Source organism: Amblyomma mixtum, chromosome 4 (assembly GCF_055824585.1).
Source record: "Amblyomma mixtum isolate Tamu chromosome 4, ASM5582458v1, whole genome shotgun sequence".
NCBI classification, from domain to species: domain Eukaryota; kingdom Metazoa; phylum Arthropoda; class Arachnida; order Ixodida; family Ixodidae; genus Amblyomma; species Amblyomma mixtum.
Window position 1 is genome coordinate 84,708,318 of NC_143015.1, and position 23,443 is coordinate 84,731,760.

A 23,443-nucleotide genomic window follows, 5' to 3' on the forward strand; every position below is an offset into this window, starting at 1 on the left:
TCGCAGCCGTTTGCCGCAGCCAGCCCGCTGCTCGCGACAAGGTCGCGCAGTGATACTATACTCCCGCCAGGATGAGAAAACCACTGCCTCTGACGCTGTATATACGTTCATTGAAAAGGGAGCTAGAGATGACGAAAGGCGGGTACCACCACCACCACGGACCGTTTCCACTAAGGAGTACAGACACCAATTTTTTTTTAAACGTGAATGCCTTTAATAGCTCATACTGTCGTCCGTTAACAAAGCGTGTCACACGCGTTTAACTCGGGAACTAGAAAAAGATAGAACAAAACCAATGGCTGCTTTAGATAAGGCAAGATAACCGCCGGTCCTTAAGGGTGACGGAGTGGATTCCCAGATAAGGCAAGCGTAGTAGCAGGGGACGGCAGAAAGTTAGGTGGGCGGATGAGATTAAGAAATTTACGGGAATACGGTGGCCGCAACTGGCAAAGGACAGGGTTAATTGGAGACACATGGGAAAGACCTTTGCCCTGCAGTGGGCGTAGTCAGGCTGACGATGATGATGATGATGCTTCAGATAGAGGAGGACAGAAATGAACCTAGAAGCCAAGTTTTATGACTGCAGAATAATTAGTTAATTAATTAGAGGCAAAAATGTCGAAATTTCGTCGAAGTAACGCGGACGTCGATATAGCCAAGGGAACGGCGTGACATCACATCCACCGGAAGTCGTCACGGCATAGTGACAACTCACAGAATGGTGTCAGAAAAACGTCGGATTTGTGTCAAATTACATGTAGAAATGTGCATTCAGCATGATTAACACTAAAGATCCCCGAAAGATGTAGAATATGGGTATCGATACAGCCACGGGAACGCTGTGACATCACATCCACCGGAAGTCGTCACGGCATAGTGACAACTCACAGAATGGTCAGAAAAACGTCGGATTTGTGTCAAATTAGATGTAGAAATGTGCATTCAGCATGATTAACACTAAAGATCCCCGAAAGATGTAGAATATGGGTATCGATACAGCCACGGGAACGCTGTGATGTCACATCCACCGGAAGTCGTCGCGGCATAGTGTCCTCGGCTTTCGCCTCTCCACACTTTAGTTGCCAAGTGTCCACGCAATTTTTTATAGCGTGTTTTATCTGTAATGGCGCATAATAGTGTATTCCAATCGTCGATCCGGAGCACCTCCCCGAATCCGCGAAGGACCAAGATGTCCGTCGCTGTCCGATCACAACTCGGGATCTGAATCGCCCACTGAAGCATGCTCCTGGGCTTCGCGGAACATCGTCGACTGAAATATGCCATAAGACAAGAGTATACGCGGATCACCACGCGGTATTCGCCTACAGCCGTTAAATAATTCATACTTGAATTTCTTCTCTCCTGCTCTTTCGGGTTCGGTTCCAACAGCTCAACGAGTGTTGTGACATCAAAGGTCAGTATAGGTCACGTGAGGCATGAAGAAACTCCGATATAACAGCTGCCTCGTTTTTATTCACTGCAACGCTAATGCCGGCCTTTCTGCAGAGCCGGAATGACGACTGAAAAGGCAAACGATTACATCGCATGCGCAGTATAATCCGCGCATGCGCCCAAAATCCATGCGCGGTTATCGCCTACGGTAGCGATGTATGGGAGCGCTATGCTTAAATTCCCTGATAAGTCACGGCCAACTCGAATTTCGGGCGCAAACCGACCTGACGCCGCACATTACTGCTAGCACGGTACCGAGACAGGCGACCTCATCGTCTCCTGAACTCGCTTGTTCGCTTCGATCAGCTGCACCCGCGCCAGAGACAACCGGGTGCTGTCAAAGCTCAATGCGAGAAGACGCGTCGCGCAGCACGCCACAGCCACTCGCCCAGTAAAGGTTCTGAGGTCGGCTAATAATAATAATAATAATAATAATAATAATAATAATAATAATAATAATAATAATATATTTTGTCACCGTCAATAGCAATACAGGCGAGACAGGCCGGTCTAAGCCTTTAGATGGCTTGTAGGACCGTGCCTAAAAAAATACATAGTGACTGAAAAGCATGAGAATGCGTAATAATAATAAATAGTACCTTATTGCCATCATATTTCATTACAAAGCTCAAAGCTGAAGCTAAGCCACAAGCGGCTTGTAGGACTTGGCCGGCAAGTTGACGCGGCAATACACAGGTTTTTATTGTATTTAAAATACAATAAACAAATTCGAAGTAACATAAAAAGTCAGTTAGTTATATTGATTTTAATGGCGCAAAAGCAAGTACATAAAAAAGGGTTCCCTGTTTCTGACAGGTAAAGTGAAAGAAAGACTCACGACAATGAACATGAAAGAAAAGACACTCCCGACAATTAAATCTTGTGGAAAAGGTTCCTATGAGGCACACCTGTCAGTGAAAACCCGACGTGAAGGTTCAAATCAAACGACGTACGTTTTTTAACGTGGCTATAGATGTGGCAGAAAAAAAATTTCATCCGGCAAGTCACTGAACACTTTCGGCACATACACGCAACGTCTTGCCTCGCCGTATCTCCACCGCATCATTGTTAATCATTACAAATCCTAATTACGCTCTCACTGGATGGGACTCATCCAGTCCATGCCACTAACGAGGCAAGACATGCTTTCGCACCGAAACCAAGAGTCAGCCAGGCTATAAACACATACTTTCGCACGTCTACTCGGGTCAGCTACGTTAAAAACCTCTCACTTTTTTTTTTTTTCAAATATTATGGTGTTAAGAAGTGAGAAAATATTCTCTCCAAACACACACCGACGCTTTCCGAAGCAGTGACTTGTTGATTGTGCGTACCCTTTTGTGCAAGAATTCTTGGCACTAGCGTGATACCCCATCTCCGTGCTCTACATACTGAATTAACAGACAATCCTGCATCGAGGCCCACATGCTACAGCTCCGTTCGTCACCCGAGACCATCACCACAGCAGACGCGGCCGGACGACGCGACTGCGACCTTGCGTCGCTGCGGAAATGCAGGGAAAACTGTCGCTCTCGCCGCAAGGCCGCCCGCGATGCAAGGTCAGGGATTAGCCGCGGCGCACTACTACAGCATCCGAGGACGCGTATATACCACTGAACAGGCGGATGAAGGGCTGCATAATCCGCTATCCGCGCAGACACAAGGACGGCGCGATTAGCGGGCAGACGGTAAAAGGGGACTCGGATACAGTGTCGTCTGCTGCGCGCAGTTCGTCTGCGTGTCGTCTGCTGCACGTTTTATTGGACGCAACTAGAAACTTAACGCTTGCGTTAACATACGCTCTAAACACGAATACGACTATACGGCTATATGGGAGTAAAAACAGAGTTCCCTTTTTTGGCTTACAGTGTATACAGACGTCAACAAGCTATCGCGTTTTTCTGTATCTCACTAGGCGTTCGTCCGGTTCCAGTCAGCTGACATGTCGAACAATATATTCGTGTGGGCTAGTCGGTTGAGCATCATTGTAAGGGGCAGCGCAAAGGGAACCAGGACGAAAGGGAAGTCAGCGCTCGTCCTGTGGTATGGGTCTTCCCTTTCGTCCTGGTTTCCTTTGCGCTGCCCCTTACAATGAGACCAGACCAAACCAGACAGCAACGCTCCGTCGAGAGACGTGATCGAAAGAATCCCTGGGGAAATCGGCTCTTTTCGGTTGTAGACAGTACCGCTTATGAGACGTCAAAGAGGCCTTTTATTGCACGGGTACATTACACTCTTCTTGATAAGAGTGAGCTATCAGTGTTAAATTTTCGCTAAGTGTGTTGCAATTCTATTTCCAATCGCTACGCTTACAAGTCAGCGTGTTTGCAGATGTATTTCCGGTTGTCCGTGACACACTGCTTCTAGCTTCTCTCGGACCACGGCCTCGTATCTCGAATTCCCTCGGCATTGAGTGCTTAGAAGGATCCAACAAAAGCCTTCAACAAGCTTTTCCCGCCAATTACAATAGAAAATTGGAACCAACTACCAAACTCCGTTACAGGCATTAAAGGCTGCTTCGAGCTCAACCCACTCCCTTCAACTCTAGATAATCTCACTCAATTGCCTTAGGCACCTCCTAAAAAAAAGAGCGGGGGGGGGGGGGGGGGGGGCTCCCTACGTGTCTTCTGCGTTACGAACAAACCCGACGTCACTAAATTCATAAAAGTATTGATTGATCAATTCCGCCACCAGCTTTCTGTTTTAACCCATTGTTTGTGACGTGTGACACACGTTTCCTTTTGTACCTGTATTTCTGCCACTTTTTTTTTTTTTTGGGGGGGGGGGGGGGAGGGCATTTGCATTGATCAGCATTCCATTAGGCCGTTTTACACCGTACTAGATACTATCATTCGTACTTCATCGTGTTACTATTGCATCAGCACTTCACTCCTTTCTTTGCCCTGTATTTATCTGGTTCTCCCCCTGTCTGAATAGGGACCCTTAAGGGTAAATAAATTACAATGAAAACCAACTCCACATATCTCGGACATATGCCTTTCACCTTCATATGGTTCTGCTAAGCGATAATCCCTGTGTAACTCAACAGAACAAAGTCTTCAATTACAAAGCGCACTAGACCAATGGGCTCAATCATCATTGTCAGCCTAACTACGTTCAGTCAGCCTAACGCAACCTCAGCTGAGGATAGAGTACAAAAATCTTCGTTCATTTCGGCAGTCACAGATTGTTCGTGAGACGCCTAAACGACCTTCACTGGCTCGAGGAGAGCCGTGAAACACTTTCTTCTCATTTCTTGCTCTTCTTTTTTTGACGACGTGCACTGCGGTGAAGTGCACATCGCCAGTCTTCCTGCGTCGCTGTTAATTTTCCGCTCTGCAGAACGATTTGCTCAGCGTTAACAGCATCTTCGATAGACCACACCGGTGCTGCCTGCAGTGCACACAGGGCTACACTACAGTGGGGCCCTGCACACCGCGTATTTTTTCGGGGCAACTCCAGTGCAAGTTTATCGAAGGTGCTATTAGAGACCGCGACTGACTTGGTATATAGTCGGATACAACTCAAGTCAGCAGTCACTGCAACGCAGAATCCCTCCGCGACAAAAAGTATTTCGATATTAAAGCTTTCCTTGACACCTAAACAAAAGGTAACTAGCAGACGAAATTATAGGCTCAAGAATGGTGATACACAACCGATAAAAAACGTTTTTCTTTTCTTTCTTCGTTTACTCGATCATTCAGCGGTGTAATACGGAATGGCGCAGACCATGATGACCCAATGTTACAAACTGGTGTTTTTTTTTGTTTTTTTTTTTAGTTGTATGGTATCATAGGTGACGCTCTGAGAGCAATTTTTAATCCTCAAAGCCAAGCCGCCCCTCAAGAAAAAAAAGAAAACAAACAAGAAAGAAGCACGTTAACGGCTCGTCCAGAGCTGTTGTACAAGCGGGGGCATTAAAAAAAGAATAGGAACGACACGGAACCAATGGGAATCGGACTGCACGGGTCGTCGAATACGGTTAGCTTCAGTTACGCAAAACCGGGCACCCTCTGGATCGAATTACAGTCGTTTGCAAACGAGGTTTCCAGAGTTCTGCTTCACCGCCGAAGGTCATTCGTAAAAATTGCCCTAACCCGTACTCTTTCGCTGAACGCCAGGTCTATGAACACAGGTGCAATCATGGTTAAGACTCCTATTCGGCGCGTGTGAGGAGGACGCCACGCATTGGACGAGATCGTCGATTGGTATAACTATAGTCGCATACAACTCAAGTCTGCTGTGAAGCTCCGCCCACATTCAGCCTCCGCGCACAGAATTCCTCCACGACAAAAAATTAGTCAGCTGCTTAAACGTTTCTTGTTACCTAAACAAGAAGCTTATCAGAAGCAAAAAAAAATTAAAAGTTCTTTAATTTTGATACCTAGATCGTTTGATATAGTCAGACATTAAAAAAGCAGATTTCGTTTACTGTTGCGATTGGCCAGCGGAGTAATACAGGACGCCGCGGACCGCGGCCCAGTGTTAGCAACTGCTGTTTTTTTAAGTTGTATCCTACTATTATATAATTTCACAGGGGTTGTCAGAGTTCTTTTTTATTTTTTTAAAGTATTTTTCTGTTCCTTTACAGTTCAACTACAACAGAGAGCTGCTTGCACATACTTACAATGGCGCATTTTATCCCAACCGCTACACTATGGCGCGAAGCGAACTGGTACTAAATTCGAATAATTTCATGCGAGAACTACATCCCGGTCGGTGATTTATTTTCACCGACCACTTTCGTAGACGGCTGTAGACGTATCCTGATCACCGCGAGTACTTTAAACGCGCTCGCAAATCTTAGCGCACAGGCCTATTCGCGTCTCGACTTGACAGAAATTCAGCCCCCGCGACTGGGGTCGAACGCGCGACCTGGCTCTCACGGCCGAACGCTGATCACCGCGTCGAGTCTCGATCGATGGTCTTTCTGCTGATGCCGTACGCACTGCCGTCGCAATGACCTCAAGCTTATTACCCTGCATCTTGCTTTATTATTCGTTTGCTCATTTCGATTATAGTTCACTTTTAATTAGACACGAATCTAGAGCCTCTTTCACGGTCAGAGATAATCAGCAACGCAGGCACATGCACTATACAGATACAGAAATTCCGGGTATCCGGATGAAAATATTCTTATCGCAAACAGAATAATATTTATGACGGTGAAGAACGAATCCATTGGGAAACCGCCGAAACAGCGATAGCATGTGCGCACGAATTAACAGAGCGGCGCTAGAATGCGCGTTAACTAATCAACGAACCGGCTTTGTATAGTCATTAGTCAACCTTTAGTAAACGCTTCGTCCCTGGTTTGCTTCGTTATGACTACTTTTTTTTTACACACTATTGTCAGGGTTGTTTTCTGTTCACTTAACTAAGACACCGTTTTAGTCCCACATGAACTTAGCGTACACACCGCCTAGGGGCCTTAGACGGCTAATAAATGATGATGTCCATACGAAGAAGTCATTGCACGCGCAAATTTTTCCAGCGCCAATAACGACAGTGATCATTCGTTTAAACCCGCCATGGTCATCAGAATAAGGATAACCTCATAGCAAAAAAAAAAGCGAAAACCTAAACGCATCAATGTGTACAAACTACTAAGGCTGAATAAAAAGAAAACAGATATGCAATGGTACCTACTCATAGTACTGACTTATGGCATACTCCGAATTTCCGCACAGTCTATAAATTTCAATCCTTACAGCACAACCTCCCACAGATACTCAATCAACATCAATATGTCAAGCTAATTTCATTTAAATAAGTTCAGGAATCCTTTTCCAAGCTATGAGAGTAGTGTCTTGGTATATGTTTGCCTCACTGATCTATTATTTGTCTTACATTTATGTTATCTTGGGTTCTGTTACGATTGTATAAATCTACAGTTTTATTCCAATATGGATGTATAATGTATTCTTGTATTATTTCTGATAAAACTGAAAACTAAGCTTGTTTGTGTTTTTGAAAACTACGCAAAGATATTATTGCACAGTGTCCGCTATTCTCCATCTTTCCATTGTTTCTGTTCGCTACTATTACTAATTATGTCGGCACTGCCTTGTAGAGCTTTCCCGGGCCGTTTCAAGCTGTGCTTAACAGCATTTTTAGCCGAGATATCCTTCCAGACGTCTGGTAAACTAAAACTGAATTGACGGCTATGCAAATCACCGGTGACAGCAGAGTGCGTTGCTATGTTTCGCGCCGACCATTGGGAAATCTATACGCTTCGCAACGTAAACCAGCGAGATGGGAATACTGTGACGTAGGTATATATATAGTGCACGCATACGCAGAGCAAGTTCGATACGAGACGCGTCGCTCGCCAGTGCAGTCAAAAAATCAATCGCTCGCGACGAGGGGCGGAACCGGCGGCGCTATCAGCTGCAGCTACCGGACACCGCAGGCCACGTCGCCAAACAAAAATAAAAAAAAAAGTGAGCGGCTGTGCAAGAAGAGGTGATTGAATTAGTCTGCATTGTTCGCGTCCTCAGACAACACGATGGGCTAATGCGTATTAAACCTCATACCGCTATTCGACAGTGCGGCCGCTACAGCAAACCAAACGAGCACTAAACGAAGACGTAAGAGAAGGTAGTAGGAAATCGCTACACATGTGAAACAACGTCACACACGTTTGGAAGATCCTGCCAAGAGCATGCAGATCAAGCGAAATACAAAATCTAAACTAAAGGTGTTGCAGCACGCCGGTGCAATGCGCAAACGTGAACGGGCCCGTTCTAACCCGGTATTTCTGTACCATTACTCATAGACTCACCTGCCCAGCGCACCGCCATTCCAATGGGAAGCCTGTAAGAAATTTCTTGCGAAAACAACCGTAGGACACGACTTCGCGAGCGGCGGCGGCCTTTTTAGTTTAGAAACACATTTCCTAAACAAGTCATGTTCGCGCGTGACATTTGCTGGCCACACGCCAGTCAGCGTTCTGGCCGCAGTTGTAAAAAAAAAAAAACGCTGGATAAAGTCGGCACAAACAAACAAGTCGGTCCGTTTTAACTTACAACATCAACATCTCGCGTTTCATTGCGAAACGAACACGCAAAGCTGTCTTCGAAGCAGCGCGTTTTGTCCGGTCGTGCAAAGCAGTATCCGGAGAGACGGAAGCCGTTTGAATTTTCGTACCGAAAACGGCGAACTCAGAGACTCAGAGACAGGCGATGACGATGAGGAGAACGATCGAAGGCAGCGACGAGAGGCAGATTCACTTCACTCACCTGTTCGCTGCCGGCGAAGTGCTCCCGTCCGAGCTGTCGCAGTTTGTCCGAAGTAATGTATCCACAACGCTCTTCGTCGCACAAATCAAACACCTGGCGAAGTTGGCTCAGGATCGCGTCGTCCGACCCGGCCATCACCACACACATCACAGGCGGGGGGGCTCTCCTGGCGCCAGCCGCAACAACGCTTCCGCGCGACGAACAACTGTCACCGTCACCGAACCACACACCGCGCGTCTCGCCGAGCCAGTGCCAGATCGCGGAAAGACGCCGTCGCCATGTTGCGAGCGCGCCGAGATAACTTTTGGCGGCCGCCGAACCGACACAGTCGCTTGGCAACACGAGACAACACTGCGCGGAGTAACACGGTAGAGACGGAAACCCATGCGGAAACCAGACCGTTGCTCACTCTGCGGCTTCCGCTCAGTAAAAGAGAACGCTAATAAATACGGTTATATTTAAATTTTGTACACGCAGTGAATTTAATATTACACAACCCAAGCTCTGAAAACTTTTTCAGGCTCTGCTAGTTGTTAAATTTATGCGGTTTTATTCTCACGGGCATGAAGAGATGCTGCTAGCAGACGACGCGCCTGTCCTTGTTTCGCTTTGCTTTTGTGAGTGTGGCGGCCTCTGTTGGCGATCCAGCGAAAGCGCCGCCACGTCTGCGTAAGGAAGTCACGTGCACAAACGGCGCCGTTTTTGAATGGCACGAAGTGGCGCATCGATTCTTTTTCTCGATAAATGTGTGCAAACACTGTGGCCAACGTGCTACCTACGATCACATCCTGTGGGACTGCAAAATAGAGCCACCGCCGGGTGATCTAGTTACAGCTCCTTCTCTCGAGCGGTGGGAGACCGTGCTAGCTAGCTCTGACCCCAGAACGCAAGTTTTGGCGGTGGAGTGGGCTGACAAAGTCGTCGAGGGCTATGTACTCTCGACCACTTAACGCGACCTCTTGCCAAGCTCTTTCCGGCGAATAAAATGTTTTACAATCAAATTCTTTTTCTCTTTTTTTAGGACTATTGTCTTGAGGTATGTGCGCTCAATGAATAAAGACGGAGATAATTCCGATAAAACCCAACTGGTATTCAATGGCACTTAACGCATATCCCAGTAAATCACCGGCACTCTTGCATGGTATCTCCACGTCCACGTGTGTACACCAGCTTCCCCGGCATTTCTTCAGGCCTTCATCACCTGTTGAAATGCGAGTGCAAACTATTCCAGGAATCGCAGAATTTCTCATTACGGCTGCAGCTACACCGCAAAATTATTAACGATCGGCTAGGTTCACTCCGCATTTTCTGTTCGTTCGTTCGTTCGTTCGTTCGTTCGTTCGTTCGTTCGTTCGTTCGTTCGTTCGTTCGTTCGTTCGTTCGTTCGTTCGTTCGTTCGTCCGTCCGTCCGTCCGTCCGTCCGTCCGTCCGTCCGTCCGTCCGTCCGTCCGTCCGTCCGTCCGTCCGTCCGTCCGTCCGTCCGTCCGTCCGTCCGTCCGTCCGTCCGTCCGTCCGTCCGTCCGTCCGTCCGTCCGTCCGTCCGTCGTTCGTTCGTTCGTTCGTTCGTTCGTTCGTTCGTTCGTTCGTTCGTTCGTTCGTTCGTTCGTTCGTTCGTTCGTTCGTTCGTTCGTTCGTTCGTTCGTTCGTTCGTTCGTTCGTTCGTTCGTTCGTTCGTTCGTTCGTTCGTTCGTTCGTTCGTTCGTTCGTTCGTTCGTTCGTTCGTTCGTTCGTTCGTTCGTTCGTTCGTTCGTTCGTTCGTTCGTTCGTTCGTTCGTTCGTTCGTTCGTTCGTTCGTTCGTTCGTTCGTTCGTTCGTTCGTTCGTTCGTTCGTTCGTTCGTTCGTTCGTTCGTTCGTTCGTTCGTTCGTTCGTTCGTTCGTTCGTTCGTTCGTTCGTTCGTTCGTTCGTTCGTTCGTTCGTTCGTTCGTTCGTTCGTTCGTTCGTTCGTTCGTTCGTTCGTTCGTTCGTTCGTTCGTTCGTTCGTTCGTTCGTTCGTTCGTTCGTTCGTTCGTTCGTTCGTTCGTTCGTTCGTTCGTTCGTTCGTTCGTTCGTTCGTTCGTTCGTTCGTTCGTTCGTTCGTTCGTTCGTTCGTTCGTTCGTTCGTTCGTTCGTTCGTTCGTTCGTTCGTTCGTTCGTTCGTTCGTTCGTTCGTTCGTTCGTTCGTTCGTTCGTTCGTTCGTTCGTTCGTTCGTTCGTTCGTTCGTTCGTTCGTTCGTTCGTTCGTTCGTTCGTTCGTTCGTTCGTTCGTTCGTTCGTTCGTTCGTTCGTTCGTTCGTTCGTTCGTTCGTTCGTTCGTTCGTTCGTTCGTTCGTTCGTTCGTTCGTTCGTTCGTTCGTTCGTTCGTTCGTTCGTTCGTTCGTTCGTTCGTTCGTTCGTTCGTTCGTTCGTTCGTTCGTTCGTTCGTTCGTTCGTTCGTTCGTTCGTTCGTTCGTTCGTTCGTTCGTTCGTTCGTTCGTTCGTTCGTTCGTTCGTTCGTTCGTTCGTTCGTTCGTTCGTTCGTTCGTTCGTTCGTTCGTTCGTTCGTTCGTTCGTTCGTTCGTTCGTTCGTTCGTTCGTTCGTTCGTTCGTTCGTTCGTTCGTTCGTTCGTTCGTTCGTTCGTTCGTTCGTTCGTTCGTTCGTTCGTTCGTTCGTTCGTTCGTTCGTTCGTTCGTTCGTTCGTTCGTTCGTTCGTTCGTTCGTTCGTTCGTTCGTTCGTTCGTTCGTTCGTTCGTTCGTTCGTTCGTTCGTTCGTTCGTTCGTTCGTTCGTTCGTTCGTTCGTTTTCCTCTTCAGTATGCGCCGGCCTTCGACGGACAGTCGCTTTACACAGCGGGCGCAAAAACGTGATAGTCGAGGAAAAAAGAAAAGGTAATCGCACTGTTGACGATGAAACGAGATTTTTTTACCGGACGACAGCCTGCCTGTGTTGGTCAAGAACGCTTCACAATCAGGACAAGGCCGTACAGATAGGAAGCATGCAAAAACGTTCTGTACTGACGCGGCAGCTTAGCAGCCCGTGTTGATATGTTAAAAAGGTATACAAGGTGTGATAATATAGCTCGACCTTATTTAGCTCCAACCTTCCCGCAACGGCTTCAGGTGGAAAGGAAAACGTCAACCGCCCGCTTCTATCTTTGTGAGGTGAAGATAGGGGAGTGATTATACCATTCTGCTAATCACGAATGCTTGCAGAGGCCTACAAATCAGCCCTTAATCTCCCACAAGGGACCTCAAACAACAGACCCCTCCGCATGGGGGTTCACAGCACTCTACAAGAACTGACTGAAGCCCACCGCACAGCACAGTTGGACAGACTATCCTCCACAAAAACGGGCAGACACATTCTAGCCGCATTAAATATTCAACCAACGGGTCCCACTCCGGACAACACCCACAGCATTCTTAAACAAATCAATGAAAAGCTAATCGTCCACCCACTACCCAAGAACGTACACCCAACCCACGACCGGGAAAGACGCGAAGCACGCGCCAAAGCCCTGTATAAAAAACACGCGGACAACGAAGACGCAGTCTACCTAGCAGCGGCAGAATATCCATACAACCCAGCGTACGCCCTAAGCGTGGTGTCACACGACCTCAAACACAAGGCTTCGGGTTCGATAAGGGCAACCACCTCTCTCGAAGCGGAAGAGGCGGCCATAGCACTGGCCATAGCATCTTCCACTGCCACACTCATAATGAGCGACTCCAAAACCGCAATCAGGAATTTTGCAAAGGGACAGATCCATTCTGCCGCCTACAAAACTCTCAGTGCGCGAGTGTGACTCTTCCGGATTTGCGCTTTTCCAGCCTTCTGAATTTGCACCTCGCATAATTTGTACATGTAGTGTGCGATAAGCCTAAACCTAAGCGTGTGATTTACGGCCAGCGCACTCTGATAGCTCTGTCTGGTTTCGGGAGTTATACCCGTGCCACACGGACAGATTTAATGCCAGTAAGTGCTTACTGCCTTAAGTTTTAATGGAATTCGTGCGGTGCCACACGCATAAATTGAATGGCATTAGCCTTACTGCCATTCGCGACCTACTGAGTTCGCCACAACTCATTCGCCCGTGCAATGCATACTCTCGTTCCCATTCCACACGCAGAAAAGCATGCAGCTTTGTTAGTGACAACTTCCTAACCAGTAGGAAATGGTTAATTCTTAACTTTCAGTCAGATTAGGCATCTATACCGCATTTTCGATGTGAAGAGTATTGACAGGTACTCTCGACTTGGGTGCTGACATGCGAGTTTATGGCTACTTTTTCGACTTATAAAGCAGGAACAGCCGTATTTTCTGGAAAATCGTTTTTACACTACATTTGAACATTTCCGATATATTGTGCTCATTAGGAATGTTTATATTCAGATTTAACTTTTGACTATACCTTGCAAGCGTTACCGTCATCGTCACTTTCGATAATGGCATTAAATGTGGACGTTTAGCACCAACTCCGAAAATAATGGCATTAACAAACTTAAGGCCTTAAGCATTTACTGCCATTTCTTGTGCGCGTGTGGCACGGGTATTAGTCAAATTGACTAAAGATTTTTTATTTTTCGAGTATGCCTAAATTTGACAAGCCATGCCAGCACACCTTACGATGCATCTAGCAACATATGCGAGTTTCACTTCAGGTCGTGGGTTCGGATCCCACCGGCGGCAGTGGTTGTTTTTTCTTCTGCTTTTCTAATCAATTAGCTTTAAGCGATGACATGTTCAGTAATATTCTAAATTGATCAACACCACAAAATAAATAAATTAATTTTTAAAAAAATCCCCTGTGCCCCTTGGTTTCTGTGGCTGTTGGCTTCTTTCATATATGTGAGTTTCTCTTCATTTTCTTAGCAAATACTACTAGCTTCCCCTTACTAGCTGCGGGTGGCAGCCGTTACTAACTCAATGGCATAGTAACTGTTACTAACCTTCCCGTTACTAACTGCAGTTGCTCACAGGGTAATAACATATGTGACAACCATTTACATACCCCAAAAATAGTAAGTACTGCTGCCTTTTTTTTTAAGAGTGTACGGCACCTCTTTCTCTCTTCTTTTACTCCCTCCTTTAACCCTTCCCTTACGAAGATGTCCAACCTTCCTGCCTTTCCTCTCCCGGCGTGGTTAAGGTGTCCATCGAGATGGGATAGACTTACCTCGCCTTTCATTTGCTCATAAGCAATCATAACCATTCATTTCTTGCACTGTGAGGACGAGTTTTCTATGATCACTGCCGTTGACTGTGGGACCTCCTCTTTTTGAATACTAATTTTTGCACCCAGCCTGAAGATCACTTGCAGAATTCTGATTCCTAGTCTGGTTCCCAGCGCTAGAAACTGGCCAGGCCTTGTCAGCACTAACGACCTGTCGGCTGAAGAGCAAGCCGCAAGGCTTTCACACGGAACTGAGGCAAGTTCGGGAACATGTCCTGGGATAATCACATCAAGCATGTTCTAAACAAAATAAGTCAGATTACTGGTGTAATAGGTCGTTTAAGATATATCCTTCCCGCACGCATCAAATGTTTGCTTTATCATTGACTCTTTCAATCACACTTGAACTATTGTCAATTAGTTTGGAAAAAAAATACAACATCCACTGATATAGAACACATCCACCTGTTACAGAAAAAGTATCTGCAACACACATACAGGGTGTCCCAGCTAAATGTAACCAAGCTTTTAAAAAAGACGAAGTGCCCTAGCCCAGTCAGACCAACTGAGGGTTGTTGCCAGTCGCGTGCCCTAGTCTACAGTATTTTTTATTACGCAAATGTAATTAATTAGCAGAGATTAATTCGCTAACTTTTTAATTATTGCCTTCAGGAAGAAAGTGGCAATGCAGCAGTTGTAGATCCCATCGAAAAATAAGCGGTTTCCGTGTTTGCAACAGAGTCCCACTGATACAGCTTCTTTTATTTGCCTTAAAAGAAAGCCCGCGAAATACAAAAAGAACCACGTGACAGGGAGGCAGTTTCAGCGCTCCCAGACGACCGGTCAAGCAACGACATGCGCTTACCTTTGCAACGCTGCCCCGAAGAGGGTTCGACGCTTTGAGGTGGTGACGAGATATACGCCAGCAACTCTCGCAAGATGCAAACACAAGTGAATGGAACATGACGATGGAATTTTCCTTGGCGATGAAAGTGTTCTGCGAGAATCACTTACTCAAGGGTGAGTGCCTTATTTATTTTTTTTTTTGTAGCCTTGAGAGCTTGAGCTTCATTCCACGATTCCACGAGTGCAGCACATATCTAATAAGAATGGCAATTGTTTACGTCACGTCACGTTGAAGTGCGACGCACCATCATCACCGCCACTTGCTCGATGCGCCTGATAAAGATGCGGTACGGCAGTTATTCTCTCATAAGAATGTCAGCGACAAAGAAACGCTTCGACAGAACAGTTTCTCTTAATTTTTTTTGCTCCGCACAGCGAGAAGGACGCGCTTTACAAATGAGCAAAATGCCAATATGATTCTTGCCTTGGGAGCCGCTGGTGGCATAGGAGGAAGGCCTCAAACATACACCAATCTTGGGGCTGTGGAGGGAAGCCAACTGCATCCACAATAATGAAGACCTACCAGACGCTAACGCAGAGAGGGACTCTCTCAAGAGAACGAGGCACAGAACTTCGGCTATAAGTGAAGAAGTGGAGTCGGGCATCTTGGCATTCATGGCTGCGAACGCTCACGCAAGCGTTCGTAATGTCAGTGCTGACGCAAAGCTTCACCCGTACCATCTTCCAAAACTCCACCAAAAGTTAGAAGTGAATGATTTCCAAAGCCGTCTTGACTTCAGCAACTGGATTCTGACAAAGTGCGACGATGAGTCATGCTTCCTTAACGACGTGCTCTGGACTGATGAGGCAAGCTTTTCCAGAAACGCCGAAGTCAATCTCCCCAATGCCCATTACTGGAGCGGAGAGAACCCGCACTGGCTGGTCCGATCGCAGCATCAGTACCAGTGCTCCTTTAATGTCTGGTGCGGAATTTTCGACGGCAGGATTATTGGTCCCGTCTTCTTCGACAACGTGCTTAACGGGCAGCGCTACATAGACTAGATCTTGAATGGACCAGTAGATAATTTCTGCAGTGACCTTTCCCTGAAGCGTCTTCGGGACGCATGGTTCCAGCATGATGGTACCCGTCCTCACAGCACTACCGCTGCTCGAAGCTGGCTTGGTGGTGGGTGGTGGTGAAAACATTTATTAAATCATAGGCAGAGGTGTTGGGGGTCGTGACTTGAAGGGTCACGCCCTTACAACCACTAGGTGGGATGCCTAGACAGGTACCCCATTGGCGTTTGCCGCAGCCCGGGCGCGCTGCGTTAAGGCCCTTTGGGCCTCGAGGGTGCAGCAACCGGACAGGGTCGCCTCCCAGTCCTCTCGGGTGGGGTTTGGGATAGGGGGTAGGGATGGGTTCTGCTGGCAGGCCCACACCATGTGGTAAGTGTCAGACACCTCCCCACAGTGTGAGCACCGCCCGTCGAATTGAGGATCGAAATGTTGCAGAGTTGCCGGGCACAACATCGTGTTGGTGAGCAGGCGCAGGAGTACCCGCTCGTTGACCTTCCCCGGCCCTTTGCACGGGGTGGGAAGAGTTTGGTGCGTGGATTTGTAATACTCGCATATTTCTTTAAAAGTATAAATCGGATTGAAATCAGTGTCCTGGCCGGCGTCGGGTCCCGTGGGAAATGCCCGGAGAGAGAGCGCGCGGGCGGCGGCGTCGGCTGCCTCATTTCCGTGGACGCCTTGGTGACCTGGAGCCCAAACGAGAGATCGGTGCGCGGGATCCGAGTCTCGGCTACAATTTTGGTAAATGCGATAAGCTAGGGGAGTAACCCACCCTTGCGTGACGTTACGGCAAGCCCCTCGCGAGTCGGTGATTATGTATTTGGAGGAAGTGTGAGAGGCTGCCAAAGCGATGGCAACCTCTTCTGCGTGAATTGCTGACTGGGCCTTGAAAGTAAGGCCGTCTACTGTTTTACCCTCGTGGACAACCGCGGCCGTGTACCATCCCCTGGGGTCCGGGCCGGACGCGTCCACGTAGAAGACTCCTGGGTTGCTCCGAAAATGGCGGTCCAAGGCTTCCGCCCGCGCCAGGCGCCTGCCATTATGATCCTCTTTGGACATATTGGTGGGGAGAGGCCGCACGTGGAGGGCGCGTCTCCAGTGTACGGGAAGGCGGCATCTCTCCTCTGCGAACTGAGTGTGCTGGATGTGAAGTCGGGCTAAAAGGCGGCGACCCGACCCTGTCTTTGTGAGACGAGTGTATTGGTAGTTGAGGTGGGCCTCCCGAAGCTCCCTAAAAGTGTTAACCATCCCCAGTGCCAAAAGGCGGCTGGTAGAGGTAGAGACGGCGTCTTCCAAAAGCAATGGATCGGGCGGCACGGACCAGTGTTATGGCCTCCAAGGTCACCGGACCTGACCCCACTCGACTTCTTTTTGTGGGGATACGTGAAAGATCGGGCACATCGAATCGAGACAACCACGCCAGACGCACTGAAAGCGAAAATTGCCCATGTTTGCAGCGAAATTCCTGAAGATCTCGTCAGAAGCGCAGCGGCAGACGTGTTGAAGAGGTGCCAATTGTGCATCGCTTCAGAAGGAGACTTGTTTGAGCACATTTTGTAATATGCAGAAACTGAGCTGAGGAGCACGTCAAGAATTTTTCGACGAGTGCACGTAAGACAACGATTGACCTTCATAACACGTTCTCGCACTTTATTGTTATGTTCTCCGGAGACAGCAGCGATCCTGAATAACCACGGACGAAATTCCTCCTGCAATTTTAATTGTATGTTGCCAAATACATGGTGCCCTTTTTATGTTCTTTCTTCCCTGTTAATTTTTGTAGCCCATTTTCCTTCCTCTTGTCTTCACAATTGATGAATAAAATATTCTATTCGTTCGTGTTCACTAGTCTGTCGGCATGGAGCTTTGTGCGAGTACCGCGCGTGAAGCGCACGCGACCGTACCGCCGAACATCCACTATCATGGGCGCTAGGGTGACCGCTTCTTCAGCGCGTGACGGTGCAAGTTCGCCGGCACGGCCACATGCCTATCACGCGAGGCGAGGCTTCTAGTGAAAAAGCACTCCATGCGAGCCGCGCTCCACTTCCCTGAAAAGCAGCGCCCGCTCACTTTCCATGACGCATATCTCGTCACCACCTCAAAGCGTCGAACCCTGTTCGGGACAGCGTTGCAAACATAAGCGGATGTCGTTGCTTGACCGGTCGTCTGGGAGCGCTGAAACTGCCTACCTATCACGTGGTTCTTTTGGTATTTCACGGGCTTTCTTTAAAGGCAAATAAAAGAAGCTGTATCAGTGGTACTCGGTTGCAAACACGGCAACCGGTTATTTTTCTATGGGATCTACAACTGGTGCATTGACACTTTCTTCCTGAAGGCAATAATTAAAAAGTTAGCGAATTAGTCTCTGCTAATTAATTACATTTGCATAATACAAAAATACTGCAGACTAGGGCACGCGACTGGCAAAAATCCTCAGTTGACCTGACTGGGCTAGTGCACTTCGTCTTTTTTAAAAGCTTGGTGACATTTAGCTGGGACACCCTGTATAATGCACTGTACCAACGCTTTTGAATTATTACAATTCGGTCCGTTTCGACCTCTTCGCGGCAACCTACAAGGACCTTCGGCAGATGTATTTGGTTTCTATGTAATGTTGTCTAGCCTTGCTGTTGTTTTCTTGGCATTTGTAGCCGTGAGTTCCGCTATTGTTTTCTTTTCTTTTTTTTCTGTTGGTTTCGTTTACTCTGAGTACTATATCTGCATCATATTAAATATGTATGTATATGTTTGGGTATGAAGAATATGTTATGTGATGCTGCCACTCTGCCGAAATAAGGGATTGTGGACCCGTCAAGCTATCCAAGGACAGCTTTTTTTCTACAATCCCCCTATCTATATTTCTATATTTGGTGGCAAATAAATAAAGATTTCATAACAAACTACTGGCGTATTTCAGTAGGCGAACCGTAGCAGAACTCTGAATCAGCGCTAAAGCACCACTTAGTCTCGACCAATAACAACTCACGATTTGAATCCAAATCGCCCATTTAACAACTCCTTTTCGGACCGCGGGGAAAGAAACCTTGCTCCGGATCACCGATTGAAATACGCCATAAGAACAACAACAGAGAGTTTTAGCGTGTTGCTATGCTAAAACTTTAGCGTAGTTTTAGCGTCCCGTACCAAAATTTTTTAGACTGTCTATATAGACTGTCTATAGACTTCTGTCTGTAAAGTCTGGTTGGTTTGGTTTGGTTTATTGGGGTTTAACGTCCCAAAGCGACTGAGGCTATGAGAGACGCCGTAGTGGAGGGCTCCGGAAATTTCGACCACCTGGGGTTCTTTAACGTGCACTGACATCGTTTAACGTGCACTGACATCGTGCACTGACATCGCCGCTCCTTCAAAGGTAAAAGATTGAGGCTTCACATATACCTCGGGTTTTCCAGCTTTGCTGGTGAGTTAGCGCTTTCGCACTAAAAGAAACCTCAGAAAATACTTTCCTTGCCTGATTTAGGCTAAAGCCCCTCTATAACGTTTCTGCCGTGACCGTCATGGAGGGGCTTTGCTTTAGGCAACAGCTGAAAAAATTGCGAGGACACTTTGGCAACTAAAGTGTTGAGAGGCGAAAGTCGAAGACATATATGCCGTGACGACTTCCTGTGGATGGGACGTCACAACGTTCCTGTGGCAATATCGATACCCAAATTATACATCTTTCGGGAAACTTAAGTGTTAATTACGCTTAATTACACATTTTTCCGTCTAATTTGACACAAATCCGTCGTTTTTCCGACCATTCTGTGACAATTTCCACATGTAGTGACGACTTCCGGTGGATGTGACGTCACACCGTTCCCGTGGCCATATCGACGTCTGCGTTATTTCGAGGCAAGTTTGATATTTTTCTACAGTCATCAAACGTGGCTTCTAGATTCAAGTTTTCCTCCTCTATCTGAAGCAAGCATTCGTTCTCTCCTATCTTTTTTTTATTTCCCGAGTTAACACGCTGCCAAAGCTGTGACACCCTCTGCTAACGGACGACAGTATGAGCCATTAAAGGATTTTCGCCTTAATACTGTTTGTGTAAACGCTTGGCTCACGTTCGCTCGCTCACTCACTCGCTGCTACTACGTCTTGCCGACGCGTTGATTCATCCCTTCCGATCTACAGCTCTGTTCGTGGTTACAAGTGAGAGCGCGGCTGATCGTGAAGCCATTGTGCACCAGATGAGACAATGTGATACACGGAGACGGTTGTGCGAAGCCATTGTTCCGCTTGCCGTGGGAAAGTGACGCCTCGGGCTGCGCGTGTATAGCCGTGCTGGCAGCCCGTACAGTACACGGCGGGAAACGCGTGTGAACGATGTCTGACAAACAAGTGATACGCGCGACAACGAGTATACCTGGCCATTCTGCCTGTCACATTCACGGGCTGCGAGCATCTCCGGCTCTGACTATACAGCTGCGCCTTTGGCGGAAGAAGAGGCCTATAGAAGCGCACGACACGGAAGACGACGATAGAAGAATAAAATGACAGCCGACACAGACGCGGCTGTGTTTTGTCTGCACCACGGTGTAAGTCTGCACTTTCATTTCATTTAATGCACGCACTGAAGTACATGTGAGGGCGAGAGAAAAAAAGCTGCCTTGTGGGCAGCTTGACAAGCTCGCAACCCCTAATACATAAGGGAAAGGCAGACAGTACAAGCAGTACGTGAAACAGAAACAGCACAATTTTTGAACATAACTGCGTGAGAAAATGATCATTTAATATTGAGAGGAATACCAAGACTCTGTAAATACAACGATATAATACAAAATTTATGAAGCAAAAAAAGTCGCTACGTCCTTAGTTGAGATGTTACAAAAGAGTTTTGAAATGTACAAAAACACCAATATATGGGGCATATACAACTAAATCTACGTTCATCAGAATACATATGAGATAATACGAATCAAGTGTAGAACACGTTAACATTTCCAATATACGCATGCAACGCATCATTGGTAGGAACGTTGTTTAACAATCTTGGAATTATGTTCGACAGCATTTACATTCCGTAATTTGTTCTTGATGAAGGAACCTCCCTGTGCCCTTTGTACCGTGTATGATATGGTTGAGAGTTTCTGCCTATGCTAGCAAACAGTGATAGGAAGTTATTTTCTTTTTTTCTTCTTTCTTCCGATGATACGCGTCCTTTCTTGTTCTATGCGCCGCTTATCTGCGCTGTAAAATCAACAAAGCGAACCTACGATGTGCTGGGAGGCCATGTACAGTGTATAACGAGTGGCCGTCTCATTGGCTCAGTGATCATGGCGCTCGGCTGCTGACCCGAAGGCTGCGGGTTCGATCCCGGTCGCGGCGGTCGAATTTCGATACAGGCGAAACTCTAGAGTCCCGTGTTCTGTGCGATTTCAGTGCACGGTAAAGAACCCCAAGTGGTCGAAATTTCCGGAGACCGTCACTATTTCATCCCTTATGGCCTTGGTCGCTTTGGGATTTTAGACTCCCATAAACCAAATCAAACAAAACAATGTAACGGCTCTATCAGTATACTATGTTCATAGATAGAGCTGGGACGTGGAAACCGGTATGCTGGACCACCAGTACAATACAGCGGCGCAGATTAAGCAGACGCAATGATATGCACGTAAATAAAACAATTGAAAGCCATCTTTTAAATAGTTTTGGTCCTCTTACACTTGAAGATGTGCTGCCTTGTTTACACGATGACTGTACACAAAGAAAGAAGGAAATACAAGGACCAGGAACACAAGGTGCGCATCACTGAAAGTCTTGTTTGAGCAAAACTTTGCGCTGTGAAGTTGGCAAAACGTGCACTATGCGTAATTAGCTGCATCTATGTGACTTCGATTACAAGTGGGTTCTCCAGTAGCCGACGTACAAATGTGCAACGCATCTGATTTATACAGCAAAACATTTTGGATGCAACAATAGAGGACTCTGTAACTTACGTCATCGGCGCACGTCTGCCTGCAAAACACGCCGCTGCTGAACGCGTGGCGCTCCAAGCGGGACGCGTACCTAGAGTCACTTAGTGACTCTGCTCATACCGAGGCGTCTCAAATCAGAAGAAAGGCGGCGGCAAAACACTGCACACGCGCAAAACCTGCTTAGAGGTGTAAGTGGGCGATTTTGCCCATTGTGACACGAGACGACATGTCCTTTACAGTAGGGAGAGGTGTGTTGAGTGATAAGTATAAAGTGCAGTAACAAAGTGTGATGACTGTAACAGATGCTGCAGTTTCACGATCCACACATAGCTGTTCTGTAGGTTCACACTCCAGAGTCACACACCTCAGTTGCTTGCTTGCTTTTGCTTGCTTTTGCTTGTTTTTGCTGGCTTGCTTGCTTTGTTTGCTTGCTTGCTTGCTTTTGCTTGCTTGCTTGCTTTTGCTTGCTTGCTTGCTTGCTTTTGCTTGCTTGCTTGCTTGCTTGCTTTTGCTTGCTTTTGCTTGCTTTTGCTTGCTTGCTTTTGCTTGCTTGCTTTTGCTTGCTTGATTTTGCTTGCTGCTTGCTTGCTTGCTTTTGCTTACTTGCTTTTGCTTGCTTGCTTGCTTGCTTTTGCTTGCTTGCTTTTGCTTGCTTGCTTGCTTTTGCTTGCTTGCTTGCTTGCTTGCTTTTGCTTGCTTGCTTTTGCTTGCTTGCTTGCTTGCTTTTGCTTGCTTGCTTTTGCTTGCTTGCTTGCTTGCTTGCTTGCTTTTGCTTGCTTGCTTGCTTTTGCTTGCTTGCTTGCTCGCTTTTGCTTGCTTGCTTGCTTGCTTGCTTTTGCTTGCTTACTTGCTTGCTTTTGCTTGCTTGCTTGCTTTTGCTTGCTTGCTTGCTTGCTTGCTTGCTTTTGCTTGCTTTTGCTTGCTTGCTTGCTTTTGCTTGCTTGCTTGCTTGCTTTTGCTTGCTTGCTTTCTTACTTTTGCTTGCTTGCTTTTGCTTGCTTTTTCTTTTGCTTGCTTGCTTTCGCTTGCTTGCTTTTGCTTGCTTGCTTTTGCTTGCTTGCTTTTGCTTGCTTGCTTGCTTTTGCTTGCTTTTGCTTGCTTTTGCTTGCTTTTGCTTGCTTTTGCTTGCTTTTGCTTGCTTTTGCTTGCTTTTGCTTGCTTGCTTTTGCTTGCTTGCTTTTGCTTGCTTGCTTGCTTTCGCTTGCTTGCTTGGTGCACATCGGGTTGAAAAATGGCGCGAAAAATAACTGGCTGGAGACATTTTGCGCATTCAGTGTGCATATCTTGATAAAATTCGAGTGGAAGAATGAAATGGTATTTTCCGCAGCTCTATACGGGATACCAACTAAAACTACAACAAAAAGAAACCGCTCCTGGATACCACTTTGAGTAATATGTTCCACAGCCATATTCGGAATACTGACGGAAGAAAGCTCGTTCCGCGGTACCAGTAAAAAAAAATGGTACTTCAAGCTGTGCTGTTCGGGGCGCCAACGAGAAGCAAAGCCCGCTTCAGGATACTTTTGCGGCAAAATAGTGCGTTAATTCTACAGTACTTTAAAATATACAATTCAATTAAAATATACCATTAAAGATTTTAAATAAATACCACCTCACAATAGAGAAATTGCGCGCACTTTCTAAACTTGACTTGTATTCACTTTTTGTATAATGTTTGCTAATACTTCTCTGTTTATTCCAATGCCTTATGTAATAGAGTTGCTTGAATTTGATGTCTATTGTTTGCAAACTAGCTTCCCAGTTGTGATATTTGTTGCGTG

General features: G+C 47.0%; 1 protein-coding gene across 6 annotated transcripts in view; it reads right to left on the reverse strand.

The window, feature by feature from the left end:
* The window catches only part of LOC149347261 (rab11 family-interacting protein 4A-like), a 253,361-nt gene extending 244,329 nt beyond the window's left edge, over positions 1-9,032 (reverse strand). For 5 of the 6 annotated variants that reach the window (XM_089586957.1, XM_089586954.1, XM_089586952.1 and 2 more), the window contains exon 1: positions 8,694-9,032. In XM_089586957.1, the coding sequence (XP_089443083.1) occupies positions 8,694-8,840 (147 nt within the window). In that variant the 5' untranslated portion in view covers positions 8,841-9,032. The remainder of the gene's footprint in view (positions 1-8,693) is intronic. The other variant, XM_089586959.1, reaches the window with a different exon arrangement.
* Between the last annotated feature and the right edge of the window lie 14,411 nt (positions 9,033-23,443).